A 17,754-nucleotide genomic window follows, 5' to 3' on the forward strand; every position below is an offset into this window, starting at 1 on the left:
TCCAAAACTTTTAACCCCAATTTACAAGTTGAAGAATCGTGGACCGTCAATTTTTTTGTAAACCACTTTTGATAGGGTTGGAAATTTCATAATGAGCTGATTTTGTTAAGGATGATTTCTATGGTGAGATCATCCTCACCAAAAATCATCCCATTCCGAAACTTCTAACCCATATAAGACAAAAACCATTGTCATAGATGTTGTCACAACTGTTGTCCCATGAACTGCCCCTTGCTTGTAATTGTGTGGATTGAAATGTAGGATGGAATCATGCAGTTCAAATCGGTGACGTTGCAGAAGTATGTATGTGCGGAGAATGGGGGAGATTAAGTCTATGTACCTTCATCATAGCAAGCTTGGTTGTCTTACATGATATTATTTGTAACAAAGACTTATTTGTAATTCGTCCTCAAATTATTGTAAAATATTTTTTAAATTCTGTAGTGTATTGCAAGGTTCTACTGGATTGCAATGTTCAACATTTTCGGGTTCTAGCGTATCACAAGGTTATTTAAAGGAGGAAATATAATATTTCAGAATTTTGGCAGAAAAATTTTAAAAACTTACAGCGGTGGATATTTTTGGCTCTGTAGGCATTATTTCATTTTTTTGAATATACCTACGGCAGCAGATAACTATATGTGCTGCTATAGGGGTGCTGTTTTGCTACAGAACCTGGATCTGTCATTACGACTAGCAACGGAGGAATTAGCGTTGGATTCAACTTCTGTCGCAATAGGCTATGGTGACGGAAATACTACCTATCGCGACGGATAAAGCTGCAGCTGTAAATGAGATATGTTGTAATGAAACTCTATTCATGGCATCCTTCTCTTTTAAATGAGCCATTAATTGAAGGACATAGCTGTGGACATGTTTTTGTTACTTCCCAAACCAAAATATATGAAACAAAGCCTAATGATGCTTCTTCTATTTGGTTCTATTCTTTAAAGTAATTACATCCTCACTACCAAATGCATGCATTCTTGGTGGGCAAATTATTCCCATTTTTGTTCAGACTTCCTGTTTTCTTTGTGACAAAACGGTCGTAGTTGTGATGAATGAGTGCACGTAAGAAATCCAAGGAACGAGTGAAGAAAGTCATAAAGCACGTCAATGGTATATCAAGTCGTACATAATCTTCTAGCGTGACTGATTCTTCATTTTCTCTTCTTTGCCCCATTTTTCCCTGTATGTAGCTTGAGTTGAAAGGAAGACGTTGCAAACTCATGGTCTTGAATGGTAATGGCTTCTCCTATGCTTTTGTTGGGGAAGTGTTAGGTGTGCTAGAACCGATCATCGTTGGCCTTTATCTTGGCCAAATCAATGTGTAATATCGTGGAAAACAACTTTTCACTTCATCGCCTGTGGAATTAGTTTTAAGTCTTGATGGTTCGAGATGTGATCTTACAGAATATGCCACATTAAGCCATGAAAACCCAATATTTGATATAGTGAAAAGTGACGGGACAAGTCTGAACGATCCTGTATGTAATATCGTGGAATATGTCAAGCTAGGTCCTGACATGAAAAAAAGAGGCGAAATGATCGTGAAAGGGAAGATCGACATGTCGGGAGGGTGATGAATTTCTAAAGAACTAAGACTAATGAGTCCCAAGTTCTCAACATTGCAATCAATTTTGGCCAAACATGTGTAAAGTTAAAGAACTTAAGGATGAGATATCATAGATTTGGTGACTTGGTCGAGATAACCTATCATGTTGAGAGAGTTGATTTTAAGAATGAGTGACTATCCTTCTTCGACCCTTATTGCCCCTTTTGCAAATCAATAACTAAAGTGTTCTACTTATTGAACGAGATTCTATGGTCAGTCCACTAGTCTAGTTCCCATGTGGGTTTACGTTATTAAAGGAGATACAAAAGATCGTTATAGTCGGAAACCACAACATATGCTCAATCAATCCCTCGAAAATGAAAATGAGGATACCTAATTCTTAATCAATCGCTAACAATCCAATCTGAGATTGGAATTAAAGTTTTCATTTGCTACTCTTTTGAGGTGCCCACTCTTATTGGATTGCATTGTGTCGTTCACGATCGTTCACATTTTTTAACTTTGATCGCGGCATTTAGTCCATAAAATGTTACAGAATAAATAATTGTATTATTTTACGGAACTTTGACAAATTCCATAATCATTCTTGAAATGGACATCCCATGTGATGGAGAGTGGGCACCGAATACCAAATATCTCTAAAAGGCACTTGTGTCGTGGACTAGATTCATTGAATTTCAATAACCCTACAACCACTACAAACAATATGTTTGGTGATTTTTGGCCTTTGGATTCAAGCTTTTCTATCATGGGCTTCAATCCACTCTCAGGCCTGTTCAAAAAGCCCATCATGGAATTCTCCTGACCCATGGATGAGAATCTTAATTAGATTTCCCTTAAGGGGGTCTTATATGATTGTGCATGGAAAATAGGTAAGAAAATTTTTTTTTTTTCAGAAGGGAAATATTTTCCCATCCCCACTTTTTTTTTATACGTATATATTTTCCATGGAAATATTTTTTGCTTGCAAACTTTTTCCTCACAGTGTTCACGGGGATCCCGTATCCACCCATCACATAAGCCCGAGCGTATTGAGGCATCCCCAAATTTATAAAATTACCCTTGTTATGTTGCATGTATTGTCGCGCATTGGAGAGCTTGAAAGCATTGTGAAGGAAAAAGTTTGTGAGCAAAAAAAAATTCTCATTTTTTTTTAGTGCAAATCCCATATAGAAGTGATTATTTATGAATAATGATTTTCTTCCCCCCGTACACCCCCCTAACATGGTATATGTTCGAATCATAGATTATTTCCTCAGGATACACAATTGCATATATAAAATGTATTACTAAAATTGTCGAACTTACCCATTAAAAAAGTTCTACTAAAATTGAAAAATCTTTTTTTAGTGAAATTTATTGTGTTGCATAAGCGGCTAATTCTAGATAAAAGAAAAAGTACAAAAACTAATCGTGATTTTGGATTTTTATATATTGATAGTACAATCTTGATGATGATAAACATTTTTTGTGTATAATAACATTGGGCATTATGATTATCTTTCACATGATAATTAAAAAAATAATAATAATAATTACTGATGAGGAGAGGGTATTTTCGTCTTTTAAAAATATTTTATATATTTTCATTGTAGGATAATATAACTATTTAGAAATAAAAAAATAAATCAGAGGGTATTAGGGATATTTGGGTTTGAGTTCTACCCTATAAGAGGACTTCATTATTCAAGTTTTCAGATCCCAAGGAAAAATTGTCTGCCACGTGGAGATTTAAAAGAGTGAGGATCTGAATTTCACTGAGCCCGTTATCACTAAATCACTCTCACCCCTCTACTTATCCCTGCTGCCGCCTTTAACTTTGCGGAATGCATGGGTGGGGTCCACGTGGAGCGTTGGTGAAAGCAACAACCACGTTCTCCATCTTTTGTTTTTTTTCTCATCCGCTCCATTTTATTATTAATTTCAAACCAATCATAATTACCTATGGATTCAACTTTCTAGCGTTCTATTATTCCATATTTTACTACTGGTAGTACCTTTTGATTACCCAAGAAAAGTCCTTTATACCCCTTGTCTTTTTTTCTAATTTTCATTAATAACCCAATTTTATCTACTTTTCCCATTTTTGAATTATTTTTTATTTTTATTTTTAAAAACCCATTTTTAAGAAGATTTGAATGAGACCTGTCAATAAGGTGAGATTGCCACTACCACACCTTTGAAAGAAAGTGATGGTCTTGAGTTTGAAGACAAAGGGACCACCCTTTAAGATTTATCCCACAAATTATTTTGTATGTCTGAGGTGAAGGTAATTACATATTCCTGAGGATTATCAGATGTTCTAAGAGCATGAATACTTCAATTTTTTTTTAATTTTTTTATAAAAAAAAATAATTTATTAATTCTCATTCGATACCACATAACTTGAATAAATGATAAATTAAAAGAACACCCAACAATGACTGAAAGAGTAAGAAATATTTAAAATAACGTGGATGTAGATAGTGAAAGCAGATATGGATTTATTTATAATAATTGAAGGTTTGAATATGGACAAGGTGGGATGATTTAACCTACCTTAATTTGTTGTCATTGTCCAATATCATTTAACGGCGTATTATTTAATATAAAAAAAAAAAGTTCTTTTCGAAGAAATATAATATAACTTTTAAATTAATTCTTGTTCTAATCAAATCAATTTGATTTCAAGTTGGGTACCATTTTTTTATATTATTATTATTATCATTTATTTGTTTTTTAATTATAATTAGTGCCTATTATATCCAAATGATTCTAATTACTAGTGATTTAAAGTGGGGGTAGTTACCAACTCAAAAAAAAGTGCTGAAAATGTTTGACATCAAACTCTTAATGATGGCAAACAAAGAAATTAGAGAGAGAGAGAGAGAGAGTGCATTTGAGTGTTTTTTTGAGTCAATTTAGTATTATTCATAAAATAAAGAATGTGACATCCTACCTAAGAGGGGGAATCCCACCTAAAAGAGAGGGAAGAAGACTACAAAGAATAAAATGGAGGAGATAGAGAGAGAGAGACTACTTGGTGTGAATGGGTCGGATCTTTGGATACTAGTACCAATATATGTTCAGAACCGGCTCATATCGTACATATAGGTACCAGTCCTATTGGGTACAAAAACAGGTTGTTAAGAGGATCAGAATTCAGAACTATATATGTAAATGGAATAATGATGAATTTACACGGTTTTGGGTACGCGGTTGGTACGTAGCTGATGTGGCAAGGCCACAGAAACCTTGGTTAGACCCGAATCTTTGGCCCATTTTTAATCCGATCCACTTCTAAAAAACTTGGTTGGGTTAACCTGATTGGGTAAATCTTCCAATCGGACACCCATCTGTGTCCCTACCTTATTGTCGGCCTATTGGTTGGATCATCTAGTTGGTATAGTAAAACAATCCAACCACTGGGCCCCACCTATATTACAACTCGAATATTCTCTCCATAACTATCTTAGCTATATTAAACATGGTTGGTATGGATTTTTAGGATTTATATTCGGTTGGTGCCAATCTTGGTTTGGACGGTTGATCCAATCATTCAACCCAATTTGACATGTAGTGGAATAAATTGGTTTAGATTTTGAAAAATATTATTTGTTTTTTTTTTTTTTTAAATAGATTAATTATACAATCGCAAATCTTCACTTTTATACCACATAGCACTGAGTTACTGAACTTATTAAAAACAAGCTTATCACAATCTTGGTTGTCTCAATCTAACGTAGAGTCAAGTGATCCATATTGGGCGCCTAGCTAGGTCAACATGCCATATCAAATCCATCTCTAGGGTTTTAAGAGTGGTTTTTCGTTCACAGACTCCTCAGTGTGTGTCACGCCAAATATGTAAGGGTAATTTTGTAAATTAGGAATGTCATCCAATACATGTGGGTTCATTTGATTGGTAGATTCCGGATTCCTATGAACAAAAAAATATCGGGGTCTAAATCATAATGTTGTCCATATTGAATTATAATATTGCGTTATAGGGACTAAGTCAAATCGATTGAGTCTTGAAACCATGATCTTAGCCTCTTTCATACTTTTAGATGGTTAGTTGCTAATTATTATAGATTTTTTTTTCCAAAAAAAGAGCTTTTATATAATCATCTTACATGGGCTATACGTAAGAATCTTTAATCTCACTTATTTGACTAAAATACCATTTTTCCTTTTTAATAGACCACTTTTGAATACCTGATCATTTTGTTCCAATTTTTTATGAATTTAGATCGTATGCACCAGGGTGGAGGATTGAAACCTCCTCCCACATCTCAACACATGCCACATAAGTCATAATCCAAGGAAGTTTTAAAATATGAGATATTTTTGACACCAATTCCTTGGATTGGGACTAATGTCGCATGTGTTGAGATGTGGGAGGAGGGTTTCAATCCTTCAGAGTCCACCCTGGATGCATGGGATCCGGACTCCTTCTTTATTTACAACTAAAAGGTAGCATGTGCAAACGCTCATCTTTCAAGGGGTTATTTGTAATTTAAAATATTAGTTAAAGGGTGATTTAGAAGATTACATAGTAGAAATATATATATTTTTATTATTTTAAAAATTAATCAACGTGATTTAAAGGATGTGAGATTGAAATTTTTTGTCTTTGATCAAAATAACCTTGATTATATTAAGTTTAAATGTTAAAATGGGGGCATTTATGCCAACTCCAAATTTGGTGTTGAAGCACTTCTATTACTCCTTCTTTCATTATAATAAAAAGACATATTGATAATTTAATTATCTTTATTTTTATAATGGGGTTAAACACCAAAATTTGAGTGGTCATACATGTCCATACTTTTTATATTTAAATTTACAATAATTATGGTCATCTTGGTCAATAACCAATAAAATAATTGTTCATAATCTTAGAATCACGTTCGTTAATTTTTAAAATTAAAAAAAAAAAAAATCAATTTTTAACTATGTAATCTTTATAAACCCTTTTAATTAATTTTTTAAATTACAAATAAGCCTTTTGGTACGTGTGGGTTTGCACAAGCCACCTAGTTATGAACAAAGCATCAAGACTAATATTTGTGGAGGATTTTGGATTCCTCCGTCAATCATAAAATTACATAAAAATATACAAATAAAAATATTAGAATAAAATAACACAATGATTAATCCGAGGGGGTAGCTCAATGGCAATTTTGGATCTACTAAGTGGTGGGAGTCCGTAAGTTGTGAGTTCGATAATCAGTATGAGCAGTATTTCCTCAGGGCCACTTGCGAGGATGCACCGTCATTTATCCGATGCATGTGATGTGCGGGTGTTGCACGTGACCAAGGGAGGGACTCGTATGCCTTGGCTCCGGCCTTGATTATTCTAGCCCTTCTAGCCAGACGTAAGTTTGGACACCCCTGTCATAAATAAAAAAAATAAGAAGAAGATAACACAATGCATACTTTCATTTGTTTGGTGTGTTATAAATGACAGTTGGTGCAGCAATATAACCATCTAAAATTTAAAATTGTGGCATTAAATACATTTAATTAAAGAGTATTTTAGAAACACCCCCCTTAAAATTCGTGATATTAAATTTATCCTTTGTAAAATGTAAAATTAGACTTACCCCTTGACCATAAGTCAACATACCGATTTGTTGATGATTTAGCGGTGAAATTTTGATTTTATTTCCAACTCTTTAAATACTTAAATTATTAAATCAAAATTTCACTATTAAATCATCAAGAAAAATTAATCTTGACTTACTGTCAAGGATAGTAAACCTAATCTTACATTTTGCGAAGGGGTAAACTTAATATCACCAATTTTATAGGGTTGTTTGTAAAATACTCTTAATTGAGCAAATGCTTCAGGACTACAGAAGAAACATAAGAGTGGGAGTACGTGATCAAATGCCCCTAATGATGTATCTTTGTAAAGTATCACGGGTTTCATTGAAAGATTCCTTTTTGTATAATTAAAGAGAGAAATAGGTTTTAGGATATCGTTTCCGTACACACAATTGGATATCCCTCCCCACACATTTTTTTTTTTTTTGAATATTTGAGATTCCCTTTCATTTTCAATCTTTTGATAGGCCCCTTGACCTTGTTCTACTGTGTAAAAATAAAAAATGACCTAAACACCCTCTTTTTCATCCTCTAATGTAAAATGATTTAAACATAAAGATGCTATTAGCACTCCAACTTTTTTTTTATTATACCCCAATTAAAAATAAAGAAAATAAGTAAATGCTTGAGATAAGTAAAAATTGGGATGCCAATAGAAGTCTCTCATTTTTTTTATGCTAGATTTTTGGGTTTAAGATTTTATATGAGTCCAATCATAATTGTAAACGACTATCCAAATTATTTGAGCGAGTGTTATAATGTTTTGTAATGTTAAGATAATAATTTGAGCCAAACTTTTGTAATATTTGAATGGTGTGTTTTAATTTTTAACCGGGGTGTGATGAATAATTTAGGAATTTGAGCGTAATAAGTAAAATTTGAGATGCCAATAGAAACTCTATTTAAATATCCTTGTCTTCTTCAATAATTGTTAATTCTAATGTTCTACAACCATCAAATCTCAAGAACAAAATAGGATTTATAGACAAATCCAAGATATATTTTTGAGTAGAAACTCAAGGACTTATACAAGACATTGAAGGTGATGGTTTAAAGACAAATTTCATTGGTGTGTCGTCTTCAACCTTAAGATTCTAAGTTCAAAAATTCAAAATACGATTTTGGAAAAAAAAATCAAGTGTTTTTCTATGGCACATTAAATACAAGGTTAAACATCTTAAAAATAATTTAACCTGAAAATTCGCTACATGAAGATGATTGATTTTGGAGGGACAAAAGAGAAGATATTGTTAAAGATTAAAGACAAGGACTTTTGAGTCATTTTTTGTTAGTTCTATTACAAAACTTAAGTCAAGGGGTCAGGTCAATAGTTTGAAAACACAAGAATATATCTAATATTGATTGAAACATGAAGGGATATGTCTAAATCACCGTAATTTTTTTTACCCTCACCTGCAACTCTAAGATTCATTCATGTCAGTTCACTCCTCCTGGACATATGTTTAAAATTGGGTAGCCTCTTGATTTACCCAATTACACGTTGGAAAACTTTTGTGGGGGAAGATGTGCAATTGTAAGAACTCAAAAAGAGACGAATATGAAGAAGAAGAATAAGATGGTTTAGATTTTTTGATTGAGAGATGTAGAAGATGACTGGTGTATGGAGAAGGGTAAAATTATAATTTTCTCGTTTTTGAATCTTTTTTTCAAAATGAACGTGTAAAATGTATGTGGTGGGCGCCAATAGCACGACTTTTTTTCATGTGCAATCATAGAGACACAAGGATTAATTTAGCTAGAGATTGAATATGGGGGTATTTAAGTCATTTTAATTAGCCTATCCCTTGAAAGCAAAGTAACAGGTTGGTATTGTACACGTTTGTCATTAGTAGAAAAGAAAAAGGCTAATCAGTCACAACATGTGCAGTTAATTTGTAAAACTGTGCACAGCTACATCGAAAATGAATGTGTCGGTTGTTCAATTTTTTAAAACCCATTTCCCTTTTACTCTCAGCTTTTCAGATTTTTAAGAGTCCAACTAGCCTTACTTACTTAGTAAGGATTTCATTCTTACTAAGGATCTTGAACTCAACTTATGACATTGTAGAGGACAAAATTTTATTAACTTTTAAAAGAAAAATAACAATAATAATAAAAAAAAGGGTTATTTTTCATTTTTTCACTTTTGAGTTTTAATTTTAAGTTTGAGAGTTATATGAAATATTGATAAATATCCATTTTAAAAGCTTAGACCAAGTTTGAAATAATTTTTTTTTTTTTAAATTTATTTGAATAAAGTTTAGGGGGATCTGGAGTTGAATCGTTTATGTTGCAATCCATTTGAGTAAATCGACCTTTTGTAACGCTTAAAATCTTACTAAGTTAGTAAGGAAAATGTTTCTCTCCTTTTTACCCATAGAAAGTAACTTTTTTCTACAATCCTGTACGTTGGATTAGACTTTTGGAGAAAATTGAAAAAGAGTGTTAAAAGGAGCCTTTTTTTATACTCCAGAAGTGTATTGTGTGTATTTGTGCGAGCGTGAGTGTGAGTGTGAGTGTGAGAGAGAGAGAGAGAGAGAGAGAGAGAGAGAGAGTCTTACTGAGCTTTAAAGCTTTTATAATCTTTGGGTTTTGGATTTTTTACTTGGATTTTAAGAGTGGTGGAGTTGTTGTTGGTTTTATCTTTAAAAGAAAAGAAAAAAAATTTAAGAAATAGTGAGAGATTCCTTTAGTTTTCAGACAAGCATTTTGATTTCTTGTTCAATTTTGGTCGGGCACTACTTTATTACTCTCCTTTCTTTCATTCTTGAAGTGGGTTTTAAGAGTAAAACTTCTGGATTTTTTTTTTTAAAATTCCTGTTTTCTTGTGTGAACTTCTAAGTTAGGGTTTTGAGGTGTACATTGTAATGCTGGTGTTTTAATTTGGTTTTGGCGTCTGGGTTTTGATTTATTTCACTATTTTAGTTGAGTTTTACTTTTGTTTGGGTTTGTGAGTTTTTGTTCTGGCTTGTAAGGGGCTAAGAGCAGTAATAGATTTTTTTTTGGGAATCTCAATTTCTGGGTTTCTTTTTTCTCTAGATTTTTTTATTTTCTTTGTAGGCTTTTGAGAGATTTGGGATTTGGGTTGTGTGGAGATCTGGGTTTTGTGGCATTGTGTGTAGATTTATTTTTGGGGTTTTAAGTAGAGGAGGAGAACAAATAAAAGAAGAGGAAGAAGAAGGATCATGGCTGGGGCCAAACAGGATGAGTTCCATCCACATCCAGCAAAAGATCAGTTGCCCAATGTTGCTTACTGCATTACTAGTCCTCCTCCATGGCGTGAGTTTCTAACTCTTAAGTCCTATCTTTTGTTTCTGTTATTTATTTATTTTTTCTTTCTGAAGTCTTTCTATTTATTTCTGTTTTATAGATTCCTGCATTATATTTTGTGGGAGGAGTTGTTTCTTTTTTAACGTCTAAAATTCTAAATCCAGTTTTTTTTTTAAATATTATTTTCTATTGGAACTCATCTGGGCTTTAGTATATTTTACACCTACATTATAATGTTGAAGCTCACCTATGGGTTTTCCTCTGATTTTAGCAAGCACCCATTGTAGTTTTCCATCTATTTTGTTGACCTTTTTTGTTTATTATGTACATTTAATTTAATTTAATTCTTGACAACCTTATATTTATTTTATGTAGGAAGCCTCTTTTAGCTTTTTAGTTTTCTACCAATTTGGATAAAAACCCATTTGGGTTCTCTTCCTATTTTATTGAAGAACCTTAGTGTTTAGTTTGTTTTTGTAGTAACAATTCAGATTTTGGTTGTTTTTTAATATACCATTTTGCGTTTTCTCTGTTTCTGTTGCAACCCAATTTGGTTTGATTATTCCTTTTTTGAATTTGGTTCTTATATATATATATATATATATATATATATTTGGGAATTTCAATCCTTTTAGTTTTATGAAAATAATTAATTAATTAAATATTTTGGGTATTTCTAATGCAGCTGAGGCCATCCTTCTTGGTTTTCAACATTACTTAGTTATGCTTGGCACGACAGTTCTCATTCCCACAGCGCTTGTTCCCCAGATGGGAGGAGGAAATGTAAACTTGAAACATTAAAAAAAAAAAACACTTTCTATGGTTATTCTTTCTGTTATCAAATGATGTCGTTGGTGATACATGCAATTCAAACCACATTTTTCTATTTATAGGAAGAGAAAGCAAAGGTGATCCAAGCACTCCTCTTTGTTGCTGGTTTGAATACTCTGAGCCAAACATTGTTTGGAACCCGGTTACCCGCTGTGATTGGAGGGTCTTACACTTTTGTGGCACCTACTATTTCGATAATTTTGGCTGGTCGATACAGTAATATTTTGGATCCTGTGGAGGTTTTGTGATCTCAACTCTTACTTCTCTAGGTTACTGTCTTAACGATGGTTCATGTCAATTTGATTCTAGTTGACCTTAATGTATGATGCCCGTGCAGAAATTCAAGCGGATTATGCGTGGAATTCAGGGTGCACTTATTGTTGCTTCAATTCTTCAGATTATAATTGGCTTCAGTGGCCTTTGGCGTATTGTTACTAGGTTGGTTTAGAATCTTGACCATGCATTAAAATCGCGAGCAATGCAAAACTCATCTTGGAATTTGAATTGATGCTGTATGAACTAAATTGGAATATATGTTGGGTATCATCCAAGTTGCAATTTTTTTCAAGGAGGTCAAACATTTTTTTAGCTTAGCTACTTTGGGTTAGTCTGAGTCTTGTCAATTTCACTACTATGGTAACCTATCATGGACCGTTTGCACAGTTAGTACCAGTTTTGTCTGAGCCTCAACTCTAAAAGAATTGGGCTCAAAGAGGAGTTTCTAAACTTTGATTGTGACTGAAGCCTCTAAAAGTTGTGTTAATTAATTTAATATTTGTCCTTTTTAAAAACATTTCCAGGTATTTAAGTCCACTTTCAGCTGTTCCTTTGGTAGCTCTAGCAGGATTTGGACTCTATGAGCTTGGGTTTCCTGGGGTAAGTATTTGCAGCTTACTTTCACTCTTGAATAAAAGTCTTTGTTTTTCTTTGGTTGTTTGTTTTGTGGTTGTGGAGCTTGATGGTACTGGTCAACAAGGAGACTGTTAATCAAGCCATGCGTCTCATTGGCACTGAGCTCGCTTGTTGGGGGAGAGGGGGGGGGGGTGTTTCGGGGCAGAGCCCCTAATTTTTTCCCAAGGGTATTTTTATTATTTCACTGGTATTATGTAAAACCCTAGTGGGTATATATATATTTTCAGTGAAAGGGTGTAATCTGTAACTGCGAATTTTCTCTTCATGGCGGAGTCGGTGTGATCCATGGACGTACCTCAATCTTGAGGGAACCACGTAAAAGTCTCTATGTTTTGTGTATGATTGCTTCTTGCTTTACTTTTCTTTATTTATTGTTCTTGGATCGATTTCTCTATTGTTTGATTGATTACTATTTTTGTATAATTTATTAAACATTCAAAATGCATTTGGTTTCATTTTAGACTCTTAGTTTTTCTTGATGAGATGATCTCCGTGATAGCTTTTGCTTGTTTGAACTTCCTGTTCTCAATATTGTGTGGAATCTCAACTATTTCTTTGGATGCTTAGGTTGCCAAATGTGTGGAAATTGGACTGCCTCAACTCATTATTATAATAATTTTCTCACAGGTAATTTTCTTTAACTTATTATGCAAACCGAATTTTCTTTATATAATTCTAGTCATAACAAGTCAAACTATTGTTTGACTTTCTTAATAAATAATGACGTTGATTGTCGAATGCTTGATTGCAGTATCTACCCCATATTTTGAGTTCAGGCAGGTGGAATTTCTTTGATCGGTTTGCTGTTTTATTTTCCGTGGCAATTGTGTGGGTTTATGCCCACCTCCTCACTGTGGGTGGGGCCTATAATGGTGTAGCTACGAAAACGCAATTGAGTTGCCGTACTGATCGTTCTGGACTTGTGGATGCCGCTCCTTGGTAAGGCTTGCCTTTTTTTCTCCTTGCAATTACGCATGTTGGTTGGTTGCATCTCTAGGTCCGGTTATTTATTGTTGTTTTGATGTGCACTTGCATCCTGTGAACCTCGGTTCAGCTTTCTTTTATTGCTGTTGAGATAAACGGTACCCCAGTTAGGGGCATATGGGCATTTAGTTGGGCATCATTTGTGTGACATATTAAATTGTTATCCAAGATAATTCATCAAAAAATAAATGTCGTTCAAGATTTGGGGTCCGGTTATGACTCCGTATATCTCTTCCTTTAACATCTTATGGTGTGATTACGGCCTACTAGTAGTGCTCATTTTACACAGAAGACTAGTGAAGTATCTATATAATAAAACTCAACAGCCCCCCCCTCCCCCGCCAAAAAAAAATAAAAAATGTTTATCCTCCCACAAAGAGGGGGTATAAATTCAATTTACATGCATCTCAATGACAACTTTCAACTTTACTGCCTTTTTCTCTTCCCCCTTTTTCCAAGAATATATCTCCAACTTTATTGCCCATTCCTCTTTTACCCCCCTTTCCAAGAATACCCTCTCTACTTTATATACTGCCTTTCCTCTTCTCCCACTTTTCCAATAATGCCCCTCCAACTTTATTACCTTTCCTTTCGTACCCCCTTAACCCCAAAGAGGATGCCTATGTCGGTAGGCACAGGCAAACTTTAATATGCTTATAAAACGTGAATTTTCTGAAATTTGAAAATTTATAATTCTCTTACGTATTTTCAAGATTTGGTAAAATACATGTTTTTTTTTTGTTGAAAAATACCTTTCTATAATAAGAAACAAATAAACTAACAACAAAGTCTTATCCCAAAAATTTGGGATTGTCTAATGCAGAAATGTATACTACACCTAAAAATGGTAAACAAAGAAAGACAATTAAGAAACCCCCTGAATCTCGACCCTTAACCCCACCGGTTGTCATCTGCTTGCTTTCTGTCCCACACCCGTCTCCACCCCACATGAATTCACACACTACTGTTTAAGTGGAGTGAAAGGTATGGAGAAATCTATTTTTGTGCATTGCGGTGTTAGCCATTCGAAAGCTAAGGTTCCTAAGACCATTGCTTGGATCCTAAACTACTAGCAAAAACTATTTTAAAAGTTCTGCTAGGTTTTTTCTTGATTGCATTTGTTTATGAAATGTACACTTTTCCAGTTACGTGATCATACTAAAATTGGTTCATCTTATTTTGTTGATTTTTAATCACTCGTGTTGTGTGTGAATCAAAATTTTAAAGCAAATCCATGGTAAACATGTTTCTATACCTCATCAGCATTTTGGCATTCCCCATTTTTATTTTGATTTTTTGCCATTTCTTTGAGTGTCAAACCCTAGTTGTCCTTCACTGGATATACGCTGAATTTCTGACTATCATAACACATTGATTCAAGGTATTGATACTTTGTTGGTACAACTGTTCTTTTATCAATAATTCTATTGCTACCGTATGATTCTATTCAGTTGCTGCTGCAAATATATAATCAAATCCATGTGGAGAGTGTGTGAAACATTTACTTGTTGATTACATTGCATATGTTATATATTATGATTTCTTCATGCAGGATAAGAGTTCCGTATCCATTTGAATGGGGAGCACCTACATTTGATGCTGGTGAAGCCTTTGCCATGATGACTGCTTCATTTGTTGCTCTCGTAGAGGTCTAGTTACTTTTCTCAACTTCACTTACGAACTGAGGTTTTGGGATGGCTCATTGGATCTGTGGATTTATTTCCCTGTTTAGTTATTTTAGTTGAACTTCTCTTCATATAGTTATCACTTTCCTTTTCTACTCTTCTTTTTTTTTTGTCTTTTTCTGATTTTATATATATTTTCAAACAGAAGTTCAAATTGCATTGTCTGATAGTTATTGTGTTCATTGTGTCCACTATCCAACAATACTTATTTCTCTTTGGGGTGGTCGGGACACGCCTATTGTACTTGGACAATTTTATCCATCTCATTGATTCATAAACATAATGAATTGTAATGATGATTTGATCCTTTGGGTCTTATTTATTATTTATGTTTCGTGATAATGCAGTCCACTGGTACCTTCATTGCAATCTCAAGGTATTCGAGTGCTACTCCTTTGCCACCTTCTATTCTCAGCCGGGGTATTGGTTGGCAGGTAATGGTGGTTAAAGTCCATTTTTATTTATTTATTTATTATTATTATTATAAGATGGTTAAACTTAAAGAGTATAAATGTTTTACTATGATGTGAAGGGTCACAACTTGACTGTCCCATAGAACCACCATACTTTTTTTTTTTTAATAATTTAACCTTAGTTGAATGTTGATCCTCTTACAGTTAAAATTGATTTTTTCTGATTTCAGGGAATTAGTATTTTGAATTCTGGAATTTGGGGAACAGTAACTGGTTCCACTGTATCTGTGTAAGATTAGCAAAACCTCTGTGCTTTATTAGCATACTGAACATACCTGTTTCTCTTTAACATGAGTATTCATTTGCTTTTTCTACTACAGTGAAAATGCTGGTTTGTTAGCATTGACACGTGTTGGCAGCCGAAGGGTCGTGCAAATATCAGCTGGGTTCATGCTGTTCTTTTCCATTCTTGGTAAGTTGTGTTTGTATTTGAAGTAACCTCGTCCATGTTTTATAAAACTATTTTGTTGTAATTATTAATTAAGTCCTTAATGGGTAATCCAGGAAAATTTGGAGCCGTCTTTGCTTCCATTCCAGCACCAATTATTGCTGCCTTGTATTGCCTATTCTTCGCCTATGTGGGTATGTATTATCTAGCACCAACTGCCTTTTTATCCTCGGGTTATATTTTATTAGAGCCGAGGATGGCTCTCCTGTAAGGTGGGGAGTGTTATCACACCCTTGCCTGCCCTCTACTGGCTGGACCCGTGGTCTATCGGGCATGTGTGTGGCACATGTGGCTGGGCTCCTGGTTGTGGGGTGTAATAGTCCCACATCGACCAGGGAATGTTCAAGATTCTAGGCTATAGGTAGCCCAACTCCCTTATATTGTTACTATGGGTTCCACCCTAGGGGGCAAAGCCTGCCAGTGGGAAACAAAACCTTGATGAAAGGGATGTCTGTGAGACATGTTGAGCTGCCAAAAGGGATAATATCGTGTGTGGGGCCTAGTCCGTTGCGTAACCCTAACATAATGTGTTGTAAAGCCGTGAGGGGAAACCCAAAGTGGACAATATTGTTACCTGGTCAAGGGTGGGGGTGTGACAGATTTATTAGTTCTAGTTAACTTGACTTGTAATGTTATCGTGTATGAACAGGTTCAGCAGGTCTTAGCTTTCTTCAGTTCTGCAATCTCAACAGTTTTCGAGTGAAGTTCATATTAGGTTTCTCAGTTTTTATGGGCTTATCAGTGCCACAATACTTCAATGAGTACACGGCAATTAACGGTTATGGACCTGTTCACACCAGCGCAAGATGGGTAATATATGAATCCACTCCAAAATGATCTCTCAACATTTAAATGGCTTCGTTGTTGCCTCACCTAACAAAAGTTCCAACCCGTTTGTTTTGTAGTTCAATGATATGATCAATGTGCCTTTCTCATCCGAAGCATTTGTTGCGGGTGTCTTGGCATTTTTCCTGGACATAACCATACATCGAAGGGACAGTACGGTGAGGAGAGATAGGGGTAAGCATTGGTGGGACAAATTCCGAACTTACAAGTCTGACACACGAAGTGAGGAATTCTATTCCCTGCCCTTCAATCTGAATAAGTACTTCCCATCTGTTTGACTCACATAATTCTAAAGCGTGGGCTATGACGTTGCTTCAGCTCATCCTTCTTAGTCCAAAGAACGCGTTAGCGGTATTAATTAATTACTCCGTTTGCATCAGATTACAATCTTTAATCAGCTTGTTTTATTTATATATTTGTGGAGTGGGTGAAAATGGAATTTATGTAGCAAAGAATGGAATTTTTTTTTTTTTTTAAGCAATTGGTGTCATTTTTGTCTTCCAGTATATGTTCATCTATTAGAGTCTTTGTTTCTATAGCTTAATTATCATGGTTTGAAGATATGGGCAAAAAAATGGACTTGATTGAATGATTATAGCAATCTTATGTGTAAAACTCTTTTCTTGGATTGGGTGTTTCACTTTACTTTTGGCCGTTTGACATTTTCATGGCTGATTTTTTTAGTTGTTTTGAACATTTTCTACATGATTGAGAATCCAATGTTTATAACTCACCAATCAGCCTTACTTTTGCTATGTTGGTACATGGAAACTGCATTTGATTATCAACAATTAAAGGTGGAAACTCATTTTTTATGGAAATGGGTTTTCAAGAAATAACTTATTAGGAATTCATTTTCTTCTTGTTTTGTTGAGGATCCGATCGGATCCTTATGTTCAATATCATATTGTCTATTTTTAGATTATGATTCGATCGATAGATCCAACCCACTAGCTGTGTTTGGGTCATGACCCAAAAGATAATGGAGAAGGCATGGATCAATCATTCACATTAAAGTTTACAATGATGAGATGGCTTGGACATGTTGACTGAAGGTTAATTACATCTCTAATTAGAAAAATAATCTAGTTGAGGATTTTAAAGAGCCGGAGAAAGACCCAAAGAAACATCGATTGAGAT

The 17,754-nt window shown here is 34.4% G+C and overlaps 1 protein-coding gene across 1 annotated transcript; it reads left to right on the top strand.

Annotated features, from left to right (window-relative positions):
• Positions 1–9,717: 9,717 nt before the first annotated feature.
• On the top strand, positions 9,718–17,254 carry LOC147394880 (nucleobase-ascorbate transporter 6-like). The gene is made up of 14 exons (XM_086453116.1): positions 9,718–10,444; positions 11,121–11,218; positions 11,329–11,505; positions 11,604–11,704; positions 12,067–12,142; positions 12,746–12,805; positions 12,930–13,117; positions 14,715–14,811; positions 15,195–15,281; positions 15,491–15,549; positions 15,641–15,732; positions 15,825–15,902; positions 16,418–16,578; positions 16,674–17,254. Exons 1-14 carry the CDS (start codon positions 10,351–10,353, stop codon positions 16,890–16,892), a joined length of 1,587 nt encoding a protein of 528 aa, XP_086309242.1. The 5' UTR covers positions 9,718–10,350; the 3' UTR covers positions 16,893–17,254.
• Positions 17,255–17,754: the final 500 nt, after the last annotated feature.

The sequence above is a fragment of the Akebia trifoliata genome, chromosome 9 (genome assembly GCF_017979445.1).
Source record: "Akebia trifoliata isolate Shusen 1 chromosome 9, ASM1797944v1, whole genome shotgun sequence".
Taxonomy (NCBI): Eukaryota; Viridiplantae; Streptophyta; class Magnoliopsida; order Ranunculales; family Lardizabalaceae; genus Akebia; species Akebia trifoliata.